The sequence below is a fragment of the Malus domestica genome, chromosome 03, assembly GCF_042453785.1.
Source record: "Malus domestica chromosome 03, GDT2T_hap1".
Classification (NCBI taxonomy): Eukaryota; Viridiplantae; Streptophyta; class Magnoliopsida; order Rosales; family Rosaceae; genus Malus; species Malus domestica.
Genome location: NC_091663.1, coordinates 10,374,473 through 10,397,978, shown reverse-complemented (window position 1 = coordinate 10,397,978; position 23,506 = coordinate 10,374,473). Strand labels below are relative to the sequence as shown.

The 23,506-nt window shown below is 37.2% G+C and overlaps 2 protein-coding genes across 7 annotated transcripts; one reads left to right on the top strand and one right to left on the bottom strand.

The window, feature by feature from the left end:
• Window positions 1–2,596: 2,596 nt before the first annotated feature.
• LOC103418849 (protein disulfide isomerase-like 1-4) lies at window positions 2,597–7,132 on the top strand. Its single transcript, XM_029099811.2, has 12 exons — window positions 2,597–3,451; window positions 3,561–3,690; window positions 4,261–4,426; window positions 4,519–4,637; window positions 4,752–4,832; window positions 5,558–5,644; window positions 5,775–5,849; window positions 5,939–6,007; window positions 6,092–6,172; window positions 6,259–6,393; window positions 6,571–6,627; window positions 6,746–7,132. Exons 1-12 carry the CDS (start codon window positions 2,904–2,906, stop codon window positions 6,914–6,916), a joined length of 1,719 nt encoding a protein of 572 aa, XP_028955644.2. The 5' UTR covers window positions 2,597–2,903; the 3' UTR covers window positions 6,917–7,132.
• Window positions 7,133–14,300: 7,168 nt separating this feature from the next.
• LOC103422909 (4-hydroxy-3-methylbut-2-en-1-yl diphosphate synthase (ferredoxin), chloroplastic) lies at window positions 14,301–20,664 on the bottom strand. 6 transcript variants are annotated; one of them, XM_008360975.4, is made up of 20 exons: window positions 20,138–20,664; window positions 19,382–19,612; window positions 18,716–18,873; window positions 18,491–18,597; window positions 18,303–18,403; window positions 18,144–18,220; window positions 17,738–17,857; window positions 17,411–17,641; window positions 16,988–17,104; window positions 16,810–16,884; window positions 16,648–16,725; window positions 16,504–16,563; window positions 16,356–16,418; window positions 16,014–16,158; window positions 15,801–15,939; window positions 15,497–15,574; window positions 15,260–15,419; window positions 15,065–15,163; window positions 14,879–14,983; window positions 14,301–14,716 (listed from the first exon to the last, which is right to left on the bottom strand). In XM_008360975.4, exons 2-20 carry the CDS (start codon window positions 19,587–19,589, stop codon window positions 14,615–14,617), a joined length of 2,223 nt encoding a protein of 740 aa, XP_008359197.3. In that variant the 5' UTR covers window positions 19,590–19,612; window positions 20,138–20,664; the 3' UTR covers window positions 14,301–14,614. The 6 variants fall into 6 exon arrangements, with proteins under 6 accessions (XP_008359197.3, XP_028955643.2, XP_028955642.2 ...); XM_029099810.2 differs by having other exon boundaries at window positions 19,382–19,607; window positions 20,138–20,644; XM_029099809.2 differs by having other exon boundaries at window positions 20,032–20,509.
• Window positions 20,665–23,506: the final 2,842 nt, after the last annotated feature.

Here is a 23,506-nt window from a genome sequence, read left to right as displayed (position 1 = left end):
TTCCTTCTCTTGGATCAAATTCTATCTATATACTAATTCTCGAATATTTAAACACATTTATTTTATGGTTGCATCTAACGTCTCGTTAGACTACCTACGTACCTTCAACAGGGATCAAGCCTTTCGTAGTTCAAAACTTCAAAATTTAAACCAAATCCGAAAATATTCATTTAATCCAACATATACCAAAATCGTATTAATATTCAAACCACAGCAATTTGATCTCAAAAACATAATTAGAATAACGAAATTCACATAAAACACAATTTTCGGCTCCCTGGCCGTGCGCCACCGCACCCGCCGCCGCGGGTTGCGGTCGGCCGACCCGGTTCGCCGAAAATTTCAATTATTTTTAAAAATTCTCAAAAATTAGAGAAATGAAGATCTCAATGAGTAGAGAAACTTTCATACCTGCAACCAAGGCCAATTTTCCCGGGAAACACCTCAAAATGGCCACGAACCGTTGGAAACCCTTGTTTTTGGGTGTTCTTGATTCGTCTCCGAAACAACTCCGACGCCCCAACCAATGAATGGGCTTTGTTCCAACTCTTAAGGGGAGTCTAATGGTGATATTAATTTGATGGAATCATTTTAGAATTAGGGGAAACAAAGTCACGAGTTCATCGCACCCACCGGTGTGATTTTCCCAAATTCAAGGCCAAATTTCATGAATTTCGAGGTGTAGTAGGAAGAATGAAGGTTATGAAGGGTTTTACAATGGTTAATTTGATGTAATTTGCCGGAAAAATGGCTACTTTCGTTGGACAAGGGAAAGGAAACCCGATCGGGTCGGGTCTGGTCACCCGAGTCGCAGGATCCCCCATTCTCTCCTTTCCTCTCCCGGTTCTCTCTCCCCATTGGTCATCCTCTTCTCCCCTCATTTTCTCCTCCCTCCTTTCTCTCCTTTATAATCCATCTCCACCGCCCATCTTTTCTGTCTTTAAATCTCGGCCACACACGTGGCCTTCCAGATTTTTCTTCAAAAATCTGGAATTATATTGAACTCAACTATTTTACTAAAATGCCCCTAACTTTAAACATTAATAACTTCTTCGTTCTAACTCTGTTTCACGAACAGTTTGCGCCTACGCGTTCGTGAGGTCGAGCTCTATTGAAAATTATAAATTTTGACCTCGAAAGGTCTACGTATTTTAAATTATTAAGGTCCAAACTTTAAACCTCGTAACTAGTTTAATTTAAAACTACACTTACACATATTATTATAAATTCTTGAAAAATCATATAAAAACTCAATAATACAAATACGTTGATTAATATAATTTCTGGAAACAAAACTTTAAAAGTTCTCGATTTAATTCTTTATAATCATAAATCGATTTATTTTCAATTTTCTCCACATATTCATATATTTAAAATTTTTAGGGTATTACAGTATTATATTTATTAGTGAGAGAGTTTATATTCGATTCTCGCTAAAGACGAATTTAAACTATATTATGCTAGTCCATTGTGAGGCTAAGTCTACTCCCACCATCTCTTAGTTTAAATAATATCGTTATTTGTTTATTTTTTTAAAGTTATCATCTACTTATGTTATATATTTAGCCCAAAATTTATAAAACTCTAAAGTCCGTGATTTATACACAGGCTAATAGGATTGGTTCTTAAATCATTTAAAACCCCGTTGGAGTCTAATGAATTATAATAGCTGTAAGCATGCAAACTTAAGATTATACTAGCCTTCATGCATGCGCGAGCATACATTTTTTGAATCAAGGCGTGCTACGCGTAACTTACACGTTTAAAATGAATGATATTAGACCATGCTAGAAAAAAAACCTTCATAAACCAATTAAAGAAGCTGAATCTATATAATAAAATCGGTTTTCAATTTCGATCTACATTCTATTGAATTTACATTAAGAATAGAGAAAATAATATTTAACAAACAACCGATTGAATGACATTATTGCGAACCGATTGTGATTTACTAATTATAAAAAAATATAAAATAAAATAAAATAAAAAACATTGTACAAGAAAAAGTTAAATATTAAAAACAATGTTTATCACTATATAGTAAATAGTTAAATATTAAAAAACACTGTTTGTCACTGTTTATATGATGAAAATACCCCTGCCACATTTGATGCATTATTTTAAGCTGCTTTTGAAGTTTTTTGTTTGAGGGGTATTTCTATCCACTTTTTTTTTGGTGAAGCATGTGACCCAAAAAAAATACTGTTCAAAAGTCTGCCAGCTTCATATATAGATGCAATACAATTTAACGTCTTTAAATTAATAGCCTTGATACTACTTAAATTCTATAAATTTAGCGAGATCAATTTATCGATAAGAGTTTAACTGCTTATATGTATTCAAATTTATAAAGCGAGATACCAAAATTCTTTTAATTTAGTGAGATTTCAATTTTTGCTTAACAATGGTTGGATGAATTCGATTTATGACATTAAGATATTTTTTTTTTAGGTTAAATAATAAATTTGTTAGATTATTAAGCTTATAAAATTTGAACTCACGCCCTAAAATTTTTTTTTAGGTCAAGAATAACACTTCTCTATGCCACGCCACTTGCGATTTATCACTTGAAGATTCAAAGTACGAGAAAGCGCTCAAGAAAAATAATGTCTCAAGTTACATTTTTTGTCTTTGGTAATTTCTTAAGTTGCTTTCCAATCTATAAAGTGCTTTTGAGTTAATTGCCGGTCAACGTGAAAGATGCTTTAACGCTTTAGAATCAAAACCAGCGGCAACTCCAACGGTAAAGCATTTCTCTTGACGCCTACGAAACGACGTCGTACGAGGCCTTGACTCCGCTTGTCTTCCATCCTTCCTCCACTATCTATAAACCCCTGCTAAAACCGGATCTCACTCTCACTCATTGGATCCCCGAACTCGCTCGATCACTCACTAGCTCAAAAATGGCGAGTCGACTCGTTCTCGCGTTCGCACTCAGCGCTCTCCTCTTCTTCTCCCACTCAGTTTTCTGCAAGGAATCGCACCCCATCGACGACGACGATGAGGATCTCAGCTTCCTCGAGGAGCCCACCGACCACGGCGACGACGCGCCGCACTATCCAGATCCGGATCACTACGACGAGGACAATTACGACGATCTCGAGAACTACTCCGATTTTGACGAGGGCGGCGATCATGAGGACTCGTACAAGGAGCCGGAGGTGGACGAGAAGGACGTCGCCGTTTTGAAGGCGGCGAATTTCAGCGATGTGGTGGAGAAGAACAGGTTCGTCATGGTCGAGTTCTACGCGCCGTGGTGCGGACACTGCCAGGCTTTGAAACCGGAGTACGCGGCGGCAGCTACCGAGCTCAAGGGGGAAGATGTAATTTTGGCCAAGGTCGACGCGACGGAGGAGAACGAGCTGTCGCAGGAGTACGGCATCGAGGGTTTCCCGACTATCTTCTTCTTCATTGATGGCGTTCACAAGCCTTACGCAGGCCAAAGGACCAAGTGAGTTTCTTTTTTGGTTAATTTGATAGAATTATCAAAATTGCAGAGGCTGATTTTTAAATTTTTAAATTTTATGGATTGTTTTTAATTTTTGGAAATGTGAATTCAGGGAGGGGATTGTAACCTGGATTAAGAAGAAGATTGGACCTGGCATCCAAAACTTGACCACATTGGAGGATGCGGAACGCATATTGACTGCTGAAAGCAAAGTCGTTTTGGGCTACCTCAACTCTTTGGTGGTATGTTATGAAATCTGAAATGTATAATTTTGTGATTTTATAATAATGCATTAGATTATAATTAATGTGCATAATACACTGGTTGGTCGTAAACTCTGGTGGCGGTAATAAGGAGATTGAAAATTTTCTTCCAGGTTACGGTTGCCTCTTCATAGTCTAGGAATGGAATTAATCTTAAATTTAGAATGTGGTCCAAGCAGTCGGCTTTTAGTTGACGGCCTAGAGTTTGTTTGAGTAATATACGTGGACATGGACTAGCCGAATCTATTAGGAAAAGTCTGGCTGTCAAATGCCGAATTGGGGATCTGCTGAATTTTGCATTTTGATTAATTGCACATAATCTAGAATAGGAATTCAAAAGTAGGTGATCAATGAAGCATACAAAACACTTGGATTTTTCTTCATGTACTAAATTAATAATAAAGTTGGTATCTGTAAAATGATTTTTCGAAACAGAAAAGGAAAACAAAGGTCGCTGGAAGATCTCAGAATATAGTCTGGTTAACTTTTGTAAATTGTCTCCCATGATACGATACTTGTTGTAATTATGTGTTGTTCTTATGATAAAAGGGTCCTGAGAGTGACGAGCTTGCCGCTGCTTCAAGACTTGAAGATGAGGTGTCCTTTTACCAAACTGTAGATCCTAAGGTGGCAAAACTTTTCCATCTTGACGCTGAAGTTAAGCGCCCTGTTTTGGTCCTGCTAAAGAAGGAGGCTGAGAAACTAAGCTATTTCGGTTAGTTTCTTTATTGTTTTCACATTGGCTAAGATGTCTGAGATTGAGATTTTGGGTTGCATTACTATATACTCAGTTTCTCATTTCTGCAGATGGTAAATTTGATAAGACTGCAATTGCGGAGTTTGTCTTTGCGAACAAGCTACCTCTGGTTATCACCTTTACCAGGGATAATGCCCCACAAATTTTTGAAAGTACCATCAAGAAACAGGTAATTGTTACATGTGTAAATTTTTTTTTCGTAGATGTGACTTCAATACGAAACTCTTTAAAACAGAGTATTAAATATTGCATGCTGATTGACATGTAATCTTTCTATTCTCAGCTGTTGCTCTTTGCCTCTTCAAAAGATTCAGAGAAGGTTCTCCCTGATTTTCAAAAGGCTGCACAACTTTTCAAAGGAAAGGTATGGTTACTATTTGCCATTCGCTATGAGTTGGATTGCTTTCACAGAAACTGTTCACGAGCATCTAAAATAACAATTACATAAAGGTTTTTAAACAGTCTAGGCTTGAAATACCTTGTTCGTGGTACATCACATGTAAAGGAGAAGCTGATAGTGGTTGGTAGTTCCAGCATTGTGTATTTTTTGTTTCTTATTGAAATCCACATGCTTTGAGGGTGAGGGAAGAGGTGTTAGTCCTATGAAGATGTGGTTGATGGCTGTGTTTGGGGGTGGTGTAGTTGGGAAGAAATAAAGGATTTTTAGTGCATTAGGGGACATGTGGAGGATGTTTTGTCGTGTAAAGTTTCAATTTGGTAATCCAGCTTTGATTTTTGAAAAATTCCAGGGAACTCTTTTTGGGGCCTTATTAGGGTTTTCAGTTTGTGCTCTGCTAAATTTTGTGTTTTCGGTTTGTGCTCATCTCTTTTTACTAACAAAGTATTGTTTCAATAGAAAATAAAAAAGTAAATAAAATAAATACCTTGACCTTTAAGTAGGTTGGTCAGCTTCTATTAACTTTGAGTGTGTTGTTGCATTTGTTCTCTGTGGCCACTATATATGACCTGCATAATTTGAGCATCTGATCTTTTTTGGCTGCTAAGTTACACATTGCATTCTTATTTTGTTAACAAAGGATGAGGGTTGCAACTTAACTTTGTATAATGTGTGTGTGTGGTTGCATGCAGCTTATCTTTGTATATGTGGAAACGGATAATGAAGATATCGGAAAGCCAGTTTCGGATTATTTCGGTGTCACTAGTGAAGCTCCAACAGTGAGCTTTTCCTAACCTTTATATTCAATTCACTTACTTTTACTTTGGAAAGATAGAAGATAGATTGTACAGTTGCAATTTACACGTTCCTGGATTTATTTGTTGCTATGAATAATATTGTTCCTTATAGGTTCTTGGGTACACTGGAAATGACGATGGTAGGAAATTTTTTCTTGACGGAGAGGTGACCATAGCTAATTTAAAGGTGACTACTCTTTCTCTCCCTCTCTCTCTCTCTTCTGTGTGCTTCATTTTTACATTCTAACTGTATGTTGTGAATTTATTTTTCATTAGGCTTTTGGGGAGGACTTTATTGAGGACAAGCTTAAACCTTTCTATAAGTCGGACCCAATTCCTGAAAGTGTAAGTGATAAATTTCTTTCATCCTCCTAATTGTGTTGTCTTGGTTCTCTATTCAAACTTATATGTTTTCTTTGATTGGCACAGAACGACGGGGATGTGAAAATAGTTGTTGGGAATAACTTTGATGAAATTGTCTTGGACGAGTCAAAGGATGTTCTTCTCGAGGTAACACTGCAAACTAAGAAACAAACGAATAGTTGATTAAAATTTGTCTTTGCAAGGTCCTCATTTTTGAAGAATCATTATCTCAGATATATGCACCCTGGTGCGGGCATTGCCAATCTCTGGAGCCAACCTACAACAAGCTTGCCAAACATCTACGAGGCATTGACTCTATTGTTATAGCCAAGATGGACGGAACCACAAATGAGCATCCCAGGGCAAAGGTAATGTCAAATTGCTGTGGTTAAATGATAGTTTGCGTATTTCAATTGCCTATTAGAGAGTTATGGGGCCAAATTTGTGCTGGAAGAAAAGGCATTAGATTTATGGTTTTAACGCCGAATGTCGATGTTCTTGGGGTAAAAACTTTGCAATTAATTGCTGCTCATTTGATTTTGCAGGCTGATGGGTTCCCTACACTTCTATTCTTTCCAGCGGGAAATAAGAGCTTTGATCCAGTAAGTGGCATTTAGAATCGTTCATTATGTTTTTCTCTAACGTGCTTCTGCATATATCTTCTCGTTCTTCCTTGTTTTGCGTCTGACGTAGACTATCTGGCTCCTTGATGCCGAACAGATTTCCGTTGACAGCGACCGCACAGTGGTGGCATTCTACAAATTCCTCAAGAAAAACGCATCAATCCCTTTCAAGCTCCAAAAGCCAGCCTCAACACCAAAATCCGAGGGTTCTGCCGCTACAGAGAGCAAAGGGAGCGGCCGCGCCGAAGACTCGAAGGATGAATTGTGAGGAATATAGTAGTGTGCGCTAAATTGCTAATTTGTCTGCCTAGTTAGTATTTGCCATCACCATCCGTGTGGTAGAGAAAGAGACTTGTCACATAGAAGAGAAAATAGGGAGATCAGAAATGATATGAGAAACTCAGATTCGCAATATAAACCCCGAAAAGATGTCCGGAAAATTTTAAGAAACTTAACCTGAATAATCTCTCGTTGCTGTGATGAATGTGTTATTTCAGTTTAGTTTGTTACAATAGCATCAATTTAATCCAACCACGACATCGATAAAATGTCAAAATATGTTTATTGTAGCTAATTATCCAAAATAAAATTGACACTTCCATAAAAATGGTTTTTAAAATTTAAGGAAAACTAATGAAAATGACTTGAAAAATGAATAGTATCAGAATTGATTTTTTAATGTAAAAATGTGGTTGTTCGTTAAGGGTGCGTTTGGTACGCGGGACGGGACGGGACGGGACGAGGCGTTCCGTCCCGCGTTTGGTGCGCCAAAAATGGGTGGAACGGGCTGTTCCACGGGACAGATTTTGGGTGTTTTTGCGTTCCACCTCCCCCCTGGAACGGGTTTGTTCCACGTATGTGGAACACAATGTTTTACCATTTTAAGACAAATATACCCCATGTCTTTTTCAAAAATTACACCTTCGTTCCGTCCCGTCCCGTCCCGTCTCGTTCCGTCCTGTCCCGTCCCGTCCCGTCTGCGTACCAAACGCACCCTAAAGTTCTCTTTAATTTAAGTGGTTTAAGGCTATTTTTCAAGAAAAAGATGTTCTTTTTCGTCTCATACACACTTTTTACGTTCTCGTTTGCATATCTAGAGACTTAGGTAGGGGCGTCCATCGGTTGTAGGGTACCTTTTTTTTTGTTTGGGTCAAACATTGGAGGGCACCTGTAGCCCAATGTGAGTTGGCATAAATAGAACAGCCTCTCATGCAATCAAGATCTAGTAGCGTTACATGATAAGACAACAAAATTGTCACCCTTAGAATTTAAGATGGATTAGTAAAGAAGAAAATGAACATCCTAACGCTTCAAATTATATTCAGTGTTATTCAAATATGCCCACCGGATTTAAAAATCTAGGGGCGACATGTTACCAACTATGGCTCTACACACTACAGTAGTAAGGCGGATAAAAACGTACACATCTCTATATATTATTTAGCACATGAAGATAAATCCGTGTCATGCAAATTCTTTTCAATACCCATTAGCCATTATTTGGAATTTTAATAATTGTTATTGCTTTTTAAGCAGATCCATGTATGCATAATGCTTGTGAAACCATATCCATGTGCAAATGGACTCTAATATGTTTTGCATGGGCATAATTAATTTCATAGAGAGCGCACATTTTGTGTGTTTAAACAATTTCTTGTAATAAGTGCATTTTTTTTCTATACTATTATACTATTATTAAGAGAAGCCTCCTTATCAGCTTCCCCCCCCCTCCCCCCTTTTTTTTTTCCTATTTTGTCATCCTTATGTAAATATTGTGTATCAAAAGTGAGGGTAAAATTGAAAAAATAAGTATATGATTGTCATTTTCTCAAAAAAAAAAAAAAAAAAAAAAGAGGGTAAAATAGGAAAAATAGGGATATGATTGTCATTTTGTCAAAATGTACAAAATTATTATTTTGCCCTCCTTTTTGTCAATAGTGTATCAAAAATGAGGGCAAAATAAGAAAAAAAGGGAAAAAAGTTGACAAAGAGGGTTCTCTTAATAATAGTGTAATGGTATAGATTAAAGGAAGTTTTAACGAAAAGCCCGCAGTACTATTCACTTTAATGAAAAACCACATTTTTACACTAAAAAGTCAAACCTGATACTATTCACTTTAGCTTTTATTTTGTCTTTATCATTAAAACTCAAAGTTTTCAAGTTTTTTTCATTAGTTTTCCTTAGATTAAGTGAATAATAATTGTTAATTATCTTATCATATATAGTTGGACAGCCATATTGTCAATGACGAAAAAACCACACCTCTCTGCTCCACTGTTCGTTATTTATCCTATATTTGGATGGACAATCATGTCCATAAAGGAATAGGATCCTCTCTACATGTTCTTTGTGGGGATTTGAAAGTTTAATTAATCGTGTTTGTTCATCGTACATTGTGCGGTTAAAAATCCTATGAAATTTAAAATTTAAAATTAAATATAAATAGTACCTAACGAAAATTGGCCGTATAATGTACGTTGAACGGACACGATTGATTGATCTCCAGATCCCCACAAAGAAGATCTGAAAATGATCCTTGTCCCATAAATTCATGTATAATGCATTCTTTTGTTGTACTTTATGTTTTTTTTTTTTTGACAAAAGATAATAAAGTTTTTAATTTTGTGGTTGGTATCAATGGTGTATATAGTTTAATTTCCATATTTGTCCTCTTTCAAAAAAGAAAAATAAATTAAGCCATTAGCAATTTAGCACTGCCATCCTGTCACGTATTTGTAATGCCATAACTGATAAGGTATAAAACAGCTGTTCGGTTTTTGTTTCCGAAATGAAAAAATTATGAACCAAATGCAATATTCTACTTCAAATTTATCTAAATTGTCGGGAGGGGGATTATGAAGCCACATTCATTTGGAAACCCCAACATTTACACTAAAACTTATAACTTTGATTCCAAACTTTTGTTCTCAGCATTCATGTTGGATTTTTCTTTTGTGTTTTTTTTGTTGTCAATACTCTGGTCCTCATGTTACGACAAATAAAACCCACGTCGACTCCACATTCGACTTAATTATTGACTTACATGACTTAATAACTCTAGCTAAGAACAAGATCTGGTTATTGTCAAACACAACTTGTTAACCATTGTACCCGATACGGCGATTCCCGTGTGACAACTAAACACGATCTAGTGGCCCTTGGATTCGACCACCCACCCATCTAAGGTCAAGTTCAGGTTGAGTCACACATCCATCCCTATTTCACTCCACATTTTTCTTCCTAGATATTCCTTTTTTTTTTTTGGATGATCAAATATTCCTTTCCAATTTGGAGTTAGGGTTTTTAAAAGGTAACAAAAATACAAATTAGTCCCCATCATATCATGTGCAAATTGCATAAAAAACAGTAGCTGGCAAAACATAAATAAAGATATTTCTTGCCGCGTTTATTGTGTTTGATAAATCACACTTCTTATCTCCTTCCAATTCAAGTCATCCCATAAATAAAGAAATTAATATTCATAATAAACCCACCAAGCAACCAAAGCTCATATTTCTCATGTCCTTACAATTCAAGTCATCTCCAACTCACCTTTTAAACGTTGTCCCTTCCTCTCCTTCGTGTGTTCACTCCCTTTGCAATTTTTTTTTTAATAAACGATATTATCTACACTAAAGAGGATGAAGTAAGTTTATCTTCCTTAGGATTAGCAATAATATGATTTAAACTCGCTTTTGGCGAGAATCGAATTTAAGACTTTTTACTTACAAGTGAAGAGATATATCATTCGTCCCTAGTATTAAGTGGCCGCTCCCTTTGCATTTGGAGTCTGATACATTTTTTTATACAATAATGTATTTTCTTTTTTGAAATGTAAGTGATATTATTATCTTCATTTACACATATTTAAAGATTGAACTGTTAATAATATTGAATTTAAAACTTCCATTTACAGCCACTCAGTACTAAAGTTTGGTAATATTCTTCTTCACTTGGAAGTAAGAGATCTTAGGTTCGAATATCGTAGATGGCGAATTCAATACCAAATTAGGTTGCCCATTGTGTGGTTTTGTTGAACTCCTCCTCCTCTTAGTGTAAAATATCGATGTACTAAAAAAAAAATTTCATTTACAAATAAAAAGAATATTATCAGACTATAATATTGAATGAATCTCGTAAAATAGTATAGTCTAAAATACCGTTTTCATTTCAAATTCAATAAAATATAGTTCATAATAGGGTTGCCTTTCCAACAAAAAATGAAAAAGAAAAAAAAACACAACTCTTTATAAATAAGACCAAATAAAATAATAGAATTACAATATCATCCAACTCTTTTCCACACTTCCAAAAAAACCCAACTTAAATCCCCTCAGCATTTTTCTAGATCCAGTGTATCGCTCCTCTCCCTGCTTTTTTACTCCACCTAAGTGTCCAGATCTGAATCCGCCTCTTCCCTCCCCTTCAATCTCGGCCGTCCCCCTTTTCCCTTCTCCCGAGGTCTCCTCCTTTCAAATTCAGATCTCCTCCACTCCATTTCAAAACTGCTTCCCAAAATCTCAACTTCCTCTCTTCTCACTTTCCCATCAGATCCACATTTTCTCGGGAAACAAACGCCTCGAGCCGACGCCGCCTCCTCCGTCAACAATGTCGAGGTTCATCGAACTCCTCTCGCCTCTGCTTCTCGCTTTCCTCCTAATCCAATTCAGCACCGCCGTTTCTTCTTCCTCTTCGCCAGAGCCCTCGCCGACTCCATCGCCGCAACCCGGCGCCGATTCACCTTCACCGCCATCTCCATCCCTGATTTCCCTCCCTCCATCTCCGTCGAACGCTCCGGCTGATTCACCAATACCATCTTCTCCTCCCGCTCCGCCGCAATCGACTCCATCGCCGTCGCCTGACAGCGAACCTCCGTCGGTTCCTAGCGACATCAACCACAATAACATCAGCGCCGACGGCGACGGAGAGGAGTCCTCCGAAGGAGGAATGAGCACGGGAAAGAAGGCGGGGATCGCGTTCGGAGTCATCGTCGGAGTCAGTTTGGTAGGGCTGGGAGGATTCGTGTACAAGAAGCGTCAAGATAACGTCCGTAGATCTCAGTACAGTTACGCCGCCAGGAGAGAGATTCTCTGAAGAAACACTCAATCGTCTTCATACGCGAAGCTCTTCTACTTATGGAGGTTACTGTTAAATCTTAAATTTTCTGGTATTAATTTCTCGTAATTTTTTGTTTAAATTCTGGGCATGTTTAGTATATGATTGAATTGGGGTTTTCTACGGCGGTGAAAAATGGTGATTCAATTCGATTCTTGATTTTTTGGCGCGCCGGCGGCGGCGGTGGCGGAGGAGTGGTGATAGGTAGATTATTTTTATTATTTTCTTTTTAAATTTTGGGGGTAAGATACTTGATTAGTCAAATATGAGTGATGTATTGCTTCTCTATTTTAGAAATAATATAATAATTGGATTTACAGATGTGGAGTTACTCGTTTTTCTTCTAATTTGATGATTATGTGTCATTTTAATTGCGATTTCGATTATATGTAAGGAAATTTTAACGAAAAACTTGCGGTAATGATCATTTAACGAAAAATTACATTTTAACACTAAAAAATTAAATCTATTATTATTTATTTTACATTTTATTTTGTCTTTATAATTAAAATTCAAAAATTTTAAGTTATTTTTATTAATTTTTTTTGTTTTTTATTTGATTTTTCCGGTTGATTGCAATGCGATGAAGATTTGTGGGTATTACTTTTACTGTTTTGGTCTATATTCTATTCTTTTTGTTGGTTTCGTTTTATTGCTTTTTTTTTTTTTTTCGAAGTGGATATGTCGACTTTGTGCAAAGAATTTTTTTTTTTTGGTAAAGTGAAAAAACTTGGGCTACTGTAACCTTATTCCTCTTTTCTACCTTCTCTCCATTTTTATGCTTTTGTAGCTTTTACTTTTGCTTCGGCATCTTTAAAGTTTAAAGATTAAATGAGAGCACAGGCTATGGATGGGCATAAAACTGTAGGATCCCAAAATCGAATCGACCCATGATAAAATAAATTGTAAAAATTCATTCTGATAAAAAACAATCAACATAAGTTCAAGAATCGAACCTAATCGTTCATATCGGTTTCAGCTTCTATGTTGGTGGAACCACTCAGAATCGAACCGGAACTATTGTAAGTTGAATTGTATGGTTTGAGTAATAAATTTAAACGGAACAGCTTCAAATTGAACAATTTAAGCGGAACGCACCGTGTCCAACCCTATGCACAAAGACCACAACTTCCTTATGGCCAAAATTAAATAGGGAAATCGATTAAAGTGATGATTTTTAATATTTGATTAGTTTGACGTCAACATATGATGGGAATATTACACATATTTGATATCGATCAATTATAATAAATCATTATTCTAATAAACTTTTAAAAAGTGAAAAGTGAGGAAATTCCACAAGAGAGAATATGGCCACTGCTGACTTTGTGACTTGTCATTGAATCTGACAGAGGATATCGTGGTGGTGGTCTATCCGTGTCATGAAAAACCTCCTGATGCTAAAGGACGTCTTTTTCTTGTTACCATGCATCTGTAAATTTCACTTTTGGGTCATCATTGAACATGGCTCGGCCACTACTCATATCTAATGAGAAATTTCTTCTTACATTAAAGTTCGTAAATTACAAACTCGTACTTATTCACAAGTGGAGGAACCTCTTTTAAGGCACCATACAATATGAGTGGGTGGGAGCAGGTGTTTTGTGTCTGTCCAGTCGGACAACTATTTAGTCCTGTAGTTTGGATCGGAGTTGTTCGCTGCATAAAATAACCCTATTCAATCCTTTTCCTTCTTCTTCTTGTCGCTGGATATCTCGTTCTTCTTCTTGTCGCTGGATATCTCGTTCGTACACATCTTCTCTTTAATATGTAAATGCGGAAGAATGAGTCGGCCAAATATTTTTAGGAAATTGCACCAAGTAACACTGGTACACACAAATATTATTAGGAAATTGCACCAAGAATGAGAGTTAGTCAAACTGTAATGTATTTGACTTTTCGCATTGGTGTCATTCTGAAGTTTAGCCCACCCTCCTATCATCTTAATACTCATTTGGATGTAATTTTAAAATGATTGAAGGCGCTTTAAAAAAAAAATTATTTGGGTTCTAAAAGCACTTGAAGTGCTTTCTAAAAGAAACACCAGTTATGCGCTTCTTCCAATAAACACTTTAAGTGTTTTTTCAAGATTTACTTGTATTTTTGTTAAAGATTGGTTCTAAAAAAACAAAAAACGCTTTCAATCATTTTAAAAACACATCCAAACAAATTTTTAGTATAGATAAATAGCGTTTATAAAAAAAATATGTCAACGATAAATTTGGTATGCAAGTGCGGGGCATTTTCAACTTTTGGCCTCTTGTGAATGTTGACTGGTGCCAATATATACCATGTTTATGGCTCGTCAATGTTCGCAAAATCTGGTTTTTCCATCGCAAAATGCTTTTGCGACGACTGAGCAGCAGCAAATGAGGCCATGAAATAGGTGGCAATAAATGGTCTTCTGCGACAGTAGCCTTGATGGTTTAACTTCAACTTGAACAAATAGAAAATAAAGCAAGCGTTGATTGTTTCTTTCAAACGAAAAGGAAAAATTGTTCAATGCCACGACGTTATATGTGCAAAGTAAGAGAAATTTCGTAATTATATCACGTATTGAGTAGATGGAGATAAAGTCTAATAAAAACATTCGAATGGAAACGCTTATAATCAAAAGTACTTACTTCAGAAGCAGACACTCGCACAATCTTCGATATGATCAACATGAAAGCGGCTAAACCTAAGGTTTTAATTTAGTAACGGGAGAATTACGTTGTTGTTTTGTATACTTGCACTGCAACTCGGTACTAATTTCATGCACTGTGGATTACATTTAAGGCAATACATTTTCTTCGAGATCAAGTCATCGTTTATTGTTTTCAATCTGCGGTTATTAGAAATTACCGGCTTTTACTCTTCCGCAGGAGGGTCAACCCAGCGGCCGTGATCTTTTATTAGCTGGATCAAGGCATCGGTTGCATGCTCCATCTCAATTCCACGCTTCACCACCGTCTGAAACACATTTCAACCTCGTATCAGGTTCGCACGTTTTTGAAGATTGGAAACAAACTGTAGCAATGACTAATATAAAGCTGAAGCGCTGCTTCTGTGTTATTTAATTTATGTTCTTCAAACTAAACCGATATCAAATTTCACGCTGGGCGGAGGAAATACCTTCCCAACGTAGAGGTCAATCTTTCCAGGAGCGCCACCAACATACCCAAAGTCTGCATCAGCCATCTCCCCGGGTCCATTTACAATGCAACCCATGATCGCAATCTAGAAAATGGAAATAGAGAACGAATTACACAATCACCATTCAAGATCATTGAGTTGCAAGGAAAGGTATAAGGTAATTACCGAAACGCCAGGCAAGTGTGATGTCTTCTCTCGTATTTGTGCACTTATTTCTTGAAGATCAAACAAAGTTCGGCCACAGGATGGGCATGAAACATACTCCTGAAATGAAATTTAGGCATGTACAGCGATTGTTTAAGACCATCCTCTCTTCATGATATGTCAAGTTCAGTTATATTTCGTAAGAAAACTCCCTACCGTCTTTGTATTCCGCATTCTACATCCTTGTAGTAAATTGAAAGATGTGTTTCTCAGGTAATCAAAGTCCTTGTCTGGGGCTTCCAATAGAAGACCATCTCCAAGTCCATCTACTAAAAGGGCCCCCGCATTGGTACCAGCACCGATAACCAAGTCATCCCTGCACGAAGTGGAATTAAGCCAGAAGTTCTAATACCATGGATCTCTGACAGAAGGTAGAGTCAATCATGTAATTACCCATGGATTCCACTCGGAAACTGAATATGGTGTATTACGGGGAAGTTTAGAGCATTGTCTCCCAGATACTCGAATAGCCTACAGAAACATAGACTTCATATTATCAGGAGAAGGAAAGATGTGCATAACAATAACAAGAAGTTAAAACATGGACTATCATTTAACAATCAATGGCCCCAAAGAACGGAGAAAACAAATTTCATATGGTTGAAGTGTCTAGGGCCTAGGAAAATGCCATTCTAGATTGAAATTCTTACAATGGAAATTTTATTTCGATGATTTATATGAGTTATAAAGTCATTACCTCCTCGCAGCATGCACTCGGCTTATTTTATCTTCACCGAAGGGCAGATCATGGAGAATCATTGTAGCATCAATGCCCTTGAGAATATCCAGCACTTCATCAGGTTCATCACCACGTAATGAGACCACCAACCGTGTACCTACAAGGCCATAACTCGCAATAAGAAATACAGAATATAGATCAGGAGTACTCAATTCAGTAACAAAGCTTCACCTTCTGGCAAAAGCTTGTATGCACCAGTTGATAACTCCTTCGAATTTACCAGAACCATGGCATTGGGCAATGGCTTTGTTAGCTGTTCTGACAAGGGTGTTAAAACACCCATACTTACATCTATCAACCTTTTGAGAGCTAGCCGCTGATCATAATACAAAGAAAACTATCACATTATTCTTGTTCTTGCAAAGAACTTAATGCTCAAGCAGCTTATTTTTACGATATAACTAAAATTTTGGGGAACGGTGGGGGGAGCAAGAGAGAGAGAGAGAGAGAGAGAGAGAGAGAGAACATGATTATTTCCAAAAGCAATGAAGAAAAGTACAGTAGGGTTCTTACAGAATCAGCATCATCAACAGGTGGAAGTTGTCTCAATAAGATTGAATCAACGGTTGCAAGATCCTGTATCAACAGAACTATGTAAATGAAAATCCCAGTAAACCTAAATGATGTACAATATGAAGCTTAAAATGGAATAATAGTAGACCTTAAATGGCATTCCGAGAACAAGTTTTGTTGCTAGTGACTTGTACAGGAGCTCTGGTGTCTATAACGAAAGCAAAAAGGTCAGTTTATTTTCTCCACCCGAAAGCAATAAAATGAAATAATGGATGTATGATTTCAACTGTACCTTCAACTGGTCAAGGGATACTGACATCAGAACAGAGCCATCACGGTGCAAGACACCTCTATAATCCACCTCTTCACCCTGTGTTTTGATGACATCATTATCTCTGCTAAAGGAAAAAGAATATGATGCACTAAGTGATGCAATCTCAAGATCTTGGCTAACCTCCTTTTGTATTGGCAGTTGACCAGATCGACGCTGAAATTCAAAATAATGTCGGTGCTTCTCTTCAAATGAAGCCTGATACAAATAATGCCATCAAGAAAGCTGATTGGACTTTCAATTTCTAAAATAGAAGTGATCAAGAATATTAATCAACTAACAAAAGATTGTAAAATCCTACCACTCCTTGCTGAAGATCCGCTGCTCTCTTACCAAGGTTGGCCAATCGTCTGCAGGGATCTATCTCCTCCTCTGGTGCTTCAGTAAGTGAAACCCTAATTGTATCACCCAAGCCATCCTGCATACAAAATTCTAGTGTTCCATTATGGCTAGACATGACTTGTAAATGTATTGTCCCGTTGCATTTATATTAGCTTCAATCTCTTGAACTAAGTGCAGGATCACACGACATACACAAATAGACAAACCTTCCATCTATCATAAACCTACCATCTGTCATAAGCACAGTTGCAGTACGCAAATACTTATTCTTAAAGCCAACTTAACAAAATAGTGCATTACTGGCATATAAATCAAAATAATCCCTACGATGTTTACTGGTTTTGAATCAATCACAACACCTCAACTAATGATTCAATTGTACCTGAAGAAGGGTTCCAATACCAATTGCAGATTTCATTCGCCCATCCTCACCTTCTCCAGCTTCAGTAACTCCCAAGTGCAATGGATAATCCCAGCCTTGAACATACATTTCAGCTACAAGCAAACGATATGCCTGGACCATGATAACTGGGTTGCTTGCTTTCATTGAAAAAACAAAATTATGGTAGTCCAACTTCCGGCAAATTCTTGCAAACTCAAATGCAGATTCAACCTGTTGAGGAATAACATGTCAATGACACCCAATGAGTTCGTATGTACGTCAAACAAGCTTGAACTATTTTCAGCAAAAAGACAATGTTTTGCTCACCATTCCTCGAGGAGAATCCCCATAATAGCTCATTATACGATCTGAAAGGCTCCCGTGGTTTGTCCCAATACGCATTGCTCTTCCATACTTCTTACACTTTTCAACCAATGGAGTAAAAACCTGCCGTTGTCGAGAACATAATTTTCATTGAACTGAGCACATTAGAGCATGATTGTGTATCAACATAATAGATCGTTTGATACCCAACAATATAGGCTTTACAAAATACTTGCCTCTTAAATCTCTTTATTTTAGTCAGTTCACTTTTGGAAAAAATAGTTACCAGTTCACACATACTTATCAAACTTTAATGAAAATCTAAGTCTGCATCAATTTCTCAAACATTATTGTGTGTTTTTAACAGTGGACATGAGCAGAGGCCATGTACAGATAGATATATGGTTACCTGCTCAATGTGCCCAAGTTCTTTCTGATAGTCATCTTCCGTGTACTCCAACTTCTCAAACTGGGCCCGTCTATCAGCTGCAATAAAACACATAAATGAATCCACAATCACTCCCTTCAAATAGAATATAACAAAACCATTGAACAGTGAACTGTGTACCAAAATTTCCAGGGTTGACACGAATTTTGTCAAAGCATTCAGCGACCCGCAGTGCAACAGTAGGAGCAAAATGAATATCTGCCACCAAAGGTATATCATAACTGCACATATAGATTGAAACATGGTCAGGCCTTAAACAACATAAAGAGTAGATCTTTAACCACTCAAAATACAACAACGAAGCCTACTTTTTCTGCACAAGGGAATTTTTAATTTCAAAACAAGCATCTGCTTCTTTCCTCCCTTGAACTGTTATCCGAACAATATCTGCTCCCTTATCTGCTATTCTCATTACCTACAAACAAAGGAGAAATTGATATGCCAACAATCTGAATCAGACCCAGAGGTATCATAGATATACCAAGTTGGGTCAATCCACCAGTATATAAATGAAAAAAAGGGAACTACCAAACCTGTTCAACTGTAGCAGCAACATCCTTTGTGTCAGTTGTGGTCATTGTTTGAATCCTTATGGGATGCTCACTACCAATAGCCACATTTCCGACCATAACTGTGCGCGTTTTCCTCCTGACAGTTTTGTGTATGGATTCACAATATTTTTGCCTAGGAACTAAATTGAAAAAAAAAAAAAAATTATTAGACAATATGAAAGAAATTTTAGAAAGGTAGAAAAACATACTTAGGCTGATATATACTACCTTACATTCCATTTCGTCTCTCGGAAAACTGAATAAAAGTGATCAAGCCAAGGCTTAGTTTGACTGATCCTAATACAATTAGCTTTGTTTAGGCAAGAATTCCATTTTCACAATAACAATTACCTTGGGTTTCGTTATAGATATATCTCATCCAGCAAACAATTATTTCACAACTTTCTAGTTAATAGCTATTTATTTCCAACCATGTAAATAAATTATTGATTAACAGGAACATTACAACCAGCTAATGATAACTACCGATTATTTCTTGTTCAACATTTCTGAGAAACCCAGAAACAAGGCAAAAGAAAACATAGCAATCTGCTTTACTTTGCCGCTGCCAAAAGTAATTTCAAGGACTAAAACACAACACATGCATTAAAACAAAGGCTGACTAAACCAATTAGGGAGTTCAACAACCTAACAAAGGGCTGCCTTCAGATGCAGGCTTGAGCTCAGCAATATCCGAGCCTGGATTTGAGTTTCGTATCACTGAGATTCTTGTTCTGCCAGACTTGAACCTCTTCAAATCAGAAACCCTCGCAAAATCCATACTTTTAGCAAACCCGAAACTTGAGTCCCTGCTTTTCAGACCCGTAAAAGAAGCCGGTACAGCTCCGGTCGCCATTTCCACGACTGCAAAGCTCTACCCTTCACAATTCAAAAGCACAATTTGCCAGAAATTCAGTTAACTCATCATTTTATACATCAAAATTCAGAATTACCATGTCAAGACAAGAACTTTGATTAATCATGAACCAAAACATAAACAGGAAAAAGAATTTGTGGGTTTTCAAATTCACTCTTTCCTTAAGCTGAGCAGCTAAAGAAACTTCAAAACAATGATCTTCCTCACAAATTTCTCAGCCTTCCCAGAGCCCAAAACACTAAACTAATCCACCACCTAATCACATTCACACCAACTGAATTCTCTGCTTTCCTGATCAAATTTTGCATAAAGTCACATAATATATTACCTCAAAACAATCAACAAAACACAAAACATAACAAAAACAAATAAATCAAATGCAATTCAAAACCCAAAAAGCGTTTTTACAAAATCAACAAACCTAGAAAGCGTTTTTACAAAACCAACAACCAGAGTGCTCAAAAGGATGCTCAATTGGTGGACACTTGGAGTGCTGGTGATTGTGCTGATGGGTTTTTTCTGTTTACCTTGAGTGATGTGTGGAGTTGATCAGTCGGAGCTGCTGAGAGTGAGAAGGGGAAGAAGAAGGCTCTAGAACTCCAGAAGTTGGAAAATTTGGTGGTGGGATGGGGAGTGAGAGAAGGGAGTTGCCAATGGATTTTTGGAAATTTGTTTTTCAATGGTTGAATTTGTACCAATTTGTGGATTGTCTGGGCTGCAAGGATATGGACAAAACCATTTGTTTTCGTATCTATTTTTCTGGTAAATGTTTAATCTTGGTATCTAATGAGTCGTCTAACCATACAAAGCACGAAGCCATTAATAATTGCGTGTGTTATTCTTCTTAGTAATTTTCAGCCTCCTTCCTCCCCAAAACCACAAGGGAGAAGGGAGTTGGTAGAAAAAAAGAGAGAAATACAGTATATATATGACGGGACTCCAGGGACACAATCGATATTAGCATAAAAATATGAAACCGATTTGGAAGCACAATATGCTTATGAACAGTAAATTATTTCATCGAGATTTAGTGTGGATTAAATTTGATATGCGTAGAAAAGGTAACAAATGAAATCACCAATCATAATTTTAGTGTGGTAGGTAGCGGCATTAAATATAGGTCTAATGATCTATGCGCCATGGAACCAACGCCACAACGATGCAATCAAAGCTTGTCCATGTTCGTTGTGCATGTGTTTTTTTTAGAACGTGTAAACTTGCCAATCGTTTTTTGGGTACATTAACCTACAATTCATAGCAATGTCACATCTTTATTAAATTTTTTTGTTAATTTAGTCGTTAAATGATAAGTACACCTTACTTTCTTATCAAAGAGCAAATTTCATTTTACTATCTCAACTTTGAGTCTTATAACAAACATATATTTCATATTTTGAACATTGCAATGACATATACAACCTTACGAATTTGTTGCAATGTCAAATCTCGTTTCTTTATTCATCAATTTTTCTGTTAATTGCTGACGTGTCCTATTGAAACTCCATGCTACTTACTTGTCAACGGGGGAGTACGGGTACTGACCCTATTGTTGAACCGGATAGCGCAAATTCAAATTCACATTCGTCTCTGTTCTCTCTTTCTTCACTGTCGGCTGCTTCTCTGCTGGGGAATCATTCCGTCCTTGACTTTTCTTCTCATCTGGCTTCCTTTTCGCTTCCTACTTTCTCAACGTCTGCATCTCCCGCTTCGCCTACATATCTAGAAGTGCTCACTCCAACTCGGACGACTCGATCGACGACGAAGACAACACGCTCGGTTGGGAAGGCGGTATTTGGTGCTCGTTCTCTCTCGATTCTACATTGAACTTGTTCGCTAGCTTCGACATGTCAACAATGTGAAGTCCCAGTAGGCAAGGGAGTGGGCCCACGCCTACCACGTCAGTAGTTAACTGACAAATTAACGGATAAGAAAACGAGGTCTAATATTTCAACGAATTCGTAAGTTGATGTATGACATTGCAATGTTCGAAAAATGAGGTACGCGTTTGTCATGTGACTCAAAGTTAAGATGGTAAAATGTAATTTATTTTTTTTTATTTTTCAAAATTTGGCCGAGAAAGTGTACCATGTGGCTCCCATGTCATCATTTAATGATTAGATTGACATAAAATTTAACGGAGGTATGATATTGATGTATAACATTGCAATGTTTAAAAAAATGAGAAATGCATTTGTTATGTGATCCAAAGTGAGGTGGTAAAATGTGATTTCCCCAATAAAAAATTTAACCCGTCACTAAATGCGTAATTTGGAGAGAAGGAATGATGAGCATGAGTTCTCTATGTTTTGATGCCAAAGAGTAAGCACAACTAGGAATCTTGTATACACCGTTTTGGCATATTCTGTCGCCGGACAACAACTTAACAAACTAAACTGCTGGCCTTCCAACTAAAATTGCTGCCCACACGCTTCCATACACGCTCTAGTCTGCCCATCTAAGCCTTTGAACCAGAATTGATGGCTCCCAAACTTGAAAAAACAAATATAGAGAAATACAACTTAGAAGAAAGTGCCCATGAAAGCACAACTCAAGGACTTTGTCTTTGGACTTCACTTTTCTGGAGATGAATCCTTTCTCATTGGTTGATGGATAACTACTTTCAAAAACCTCAAAAATTACATTTCTTCAGTTTCGTGTTTTTTTTAGCAAACGATATTATCTACACTAAGGGGGAGGGAGTAGATTTAACCTCACAATGAGCTAGCAATAATATGGTTCAAATTCGCCTTTGGTGAGAATCGAACCTAAGACCTTTCACTTATAAGTGAAGAGGAATACCACTAGACTGTAATACTAAGTGGCTTCACTTCAGTTGTTTTTATCTTCTATGTTTTGTTAGTTATGTTGATGCACAAAACTGGAGGTCTTGGAATGACATAAATCTGACCGTGAATCTGCAAGTAATGTAAATAACACACTAATTATGTATTTATCTGAAAGGTAAGGGAGAGAATGTGAGAGCCTCTGAGAGTGAGGTTTTGAGAGGGGGTGAGGAGCCTTAGGAATTGGCTTCTCCTAATTGTGAGGGTGATGGGTCATTTTATAGAATAAGGACTCATCACTTATTACATATTTGCCAATTCCTTTATCACATAATTACATTTAAGTCCCCCGAATATTTGTATGACATCTAAATATGAGGCCCTAAATATGGAATAAACAGTAGTCTCCCAAGTCTTCAGTCAAGATAGTCTTTTGGCTGGAGACTTGAAATTTAGTCCATGTGTGGGCCGAAGTAACTAGATGTTGTCTTGAACTGATGGTCGATATGAGGCGGTGCTCAATTTGAAATGACGCTCAACTAGAAGTAACACATGCTGCGAGGCTCGTGGCTTATGTTACCTTGGTTGGCTCGGCTTGTGGCGTTGAAGGTGAGGGAGTCCCTTTTATAGAATAAGGACTCGCTTCTCAATACATGAATGATGAGCTAGAGTTGATGCTTTCTAATGGTGATGAGGGAGTCCCTTTTATAGAATAAGGGCTCACTCCTTAATACATAAATAATGGGCTAAGTTCCCCAAGTATTTTTCATGAGGCCCAGTTAAGTCCCTCAAGTATTTTTTTTATTACCCTTTGATGGGGTTTGTACATATATCTCCGAAAGATACGAAAAATAAATTACATCATACAAAAACAAGAAAAGTAAATCACACCATTCTGGTGGGGAGTTTATTCCTTGCTTTTGCAGTGTCCCCACGTGCCTCTATTTTGCTTTCTCTTTAATCAGAAAATGATGGCTTTCTCCTTTTGCTTTCTCAGAAATAAGAAAATGATGGCTTTCTCCTTTTACTTTTCTTGATCTCTTGCATTGTCTCCCATGTGCTCCCCCATGATTCTTCCTCCCGTGCAGCTCCCCACCTTCGGTCCTCTTGCAC

Excerpts from the sequence above, each read along its gene's own strand:
- LOC103418849 (XM_029099811.2), top strand. The coding sequence starts at position 2,904 with ATGGCGAGTCGACTCGTTCTCGCGTTCGCACTCAGCGCTCTCCTCTTC. Across the intron at positions 5,850-5,938 it reads TGACCATAGCTAATTTAAAG|GCTTTTGGGGAGGACTTTAT; the intron begins GTGACTACTCTT and ends ATTTTTCATTAG. Across the intron at positions 6,628-6,745 it reads GAAATAAGAGCTTTGATCCA|ATTTCCGTTGACAGCGACCG; the intron begins GTAAGTGGCATT and ends GATGCCGAACAG.
- LOC103422909 (XM_008360975.4), bottom strand. The coding sequence starts at position 19,589 with ATGGCGACCGGAGCTGTACCGGCTTCTTTTACGGGTCTGAAAAGCAGG. Across the intron at positions 16,564-16,647 it reads TATCCCTTGACCAGTTGAAG|ACACCAGAGCTCCTGTACAA; the intron begins GTACAGTTGAAA and ends CTTTCGTTATAG. Across the intron at positions 14,984-15,064 it reads CACACTTGCCTGGCGTTTCG|ATTGCGATCATGGGTTGCAT; the intron begins GTAATTACCTTA and ends TCCATTTTCTAG.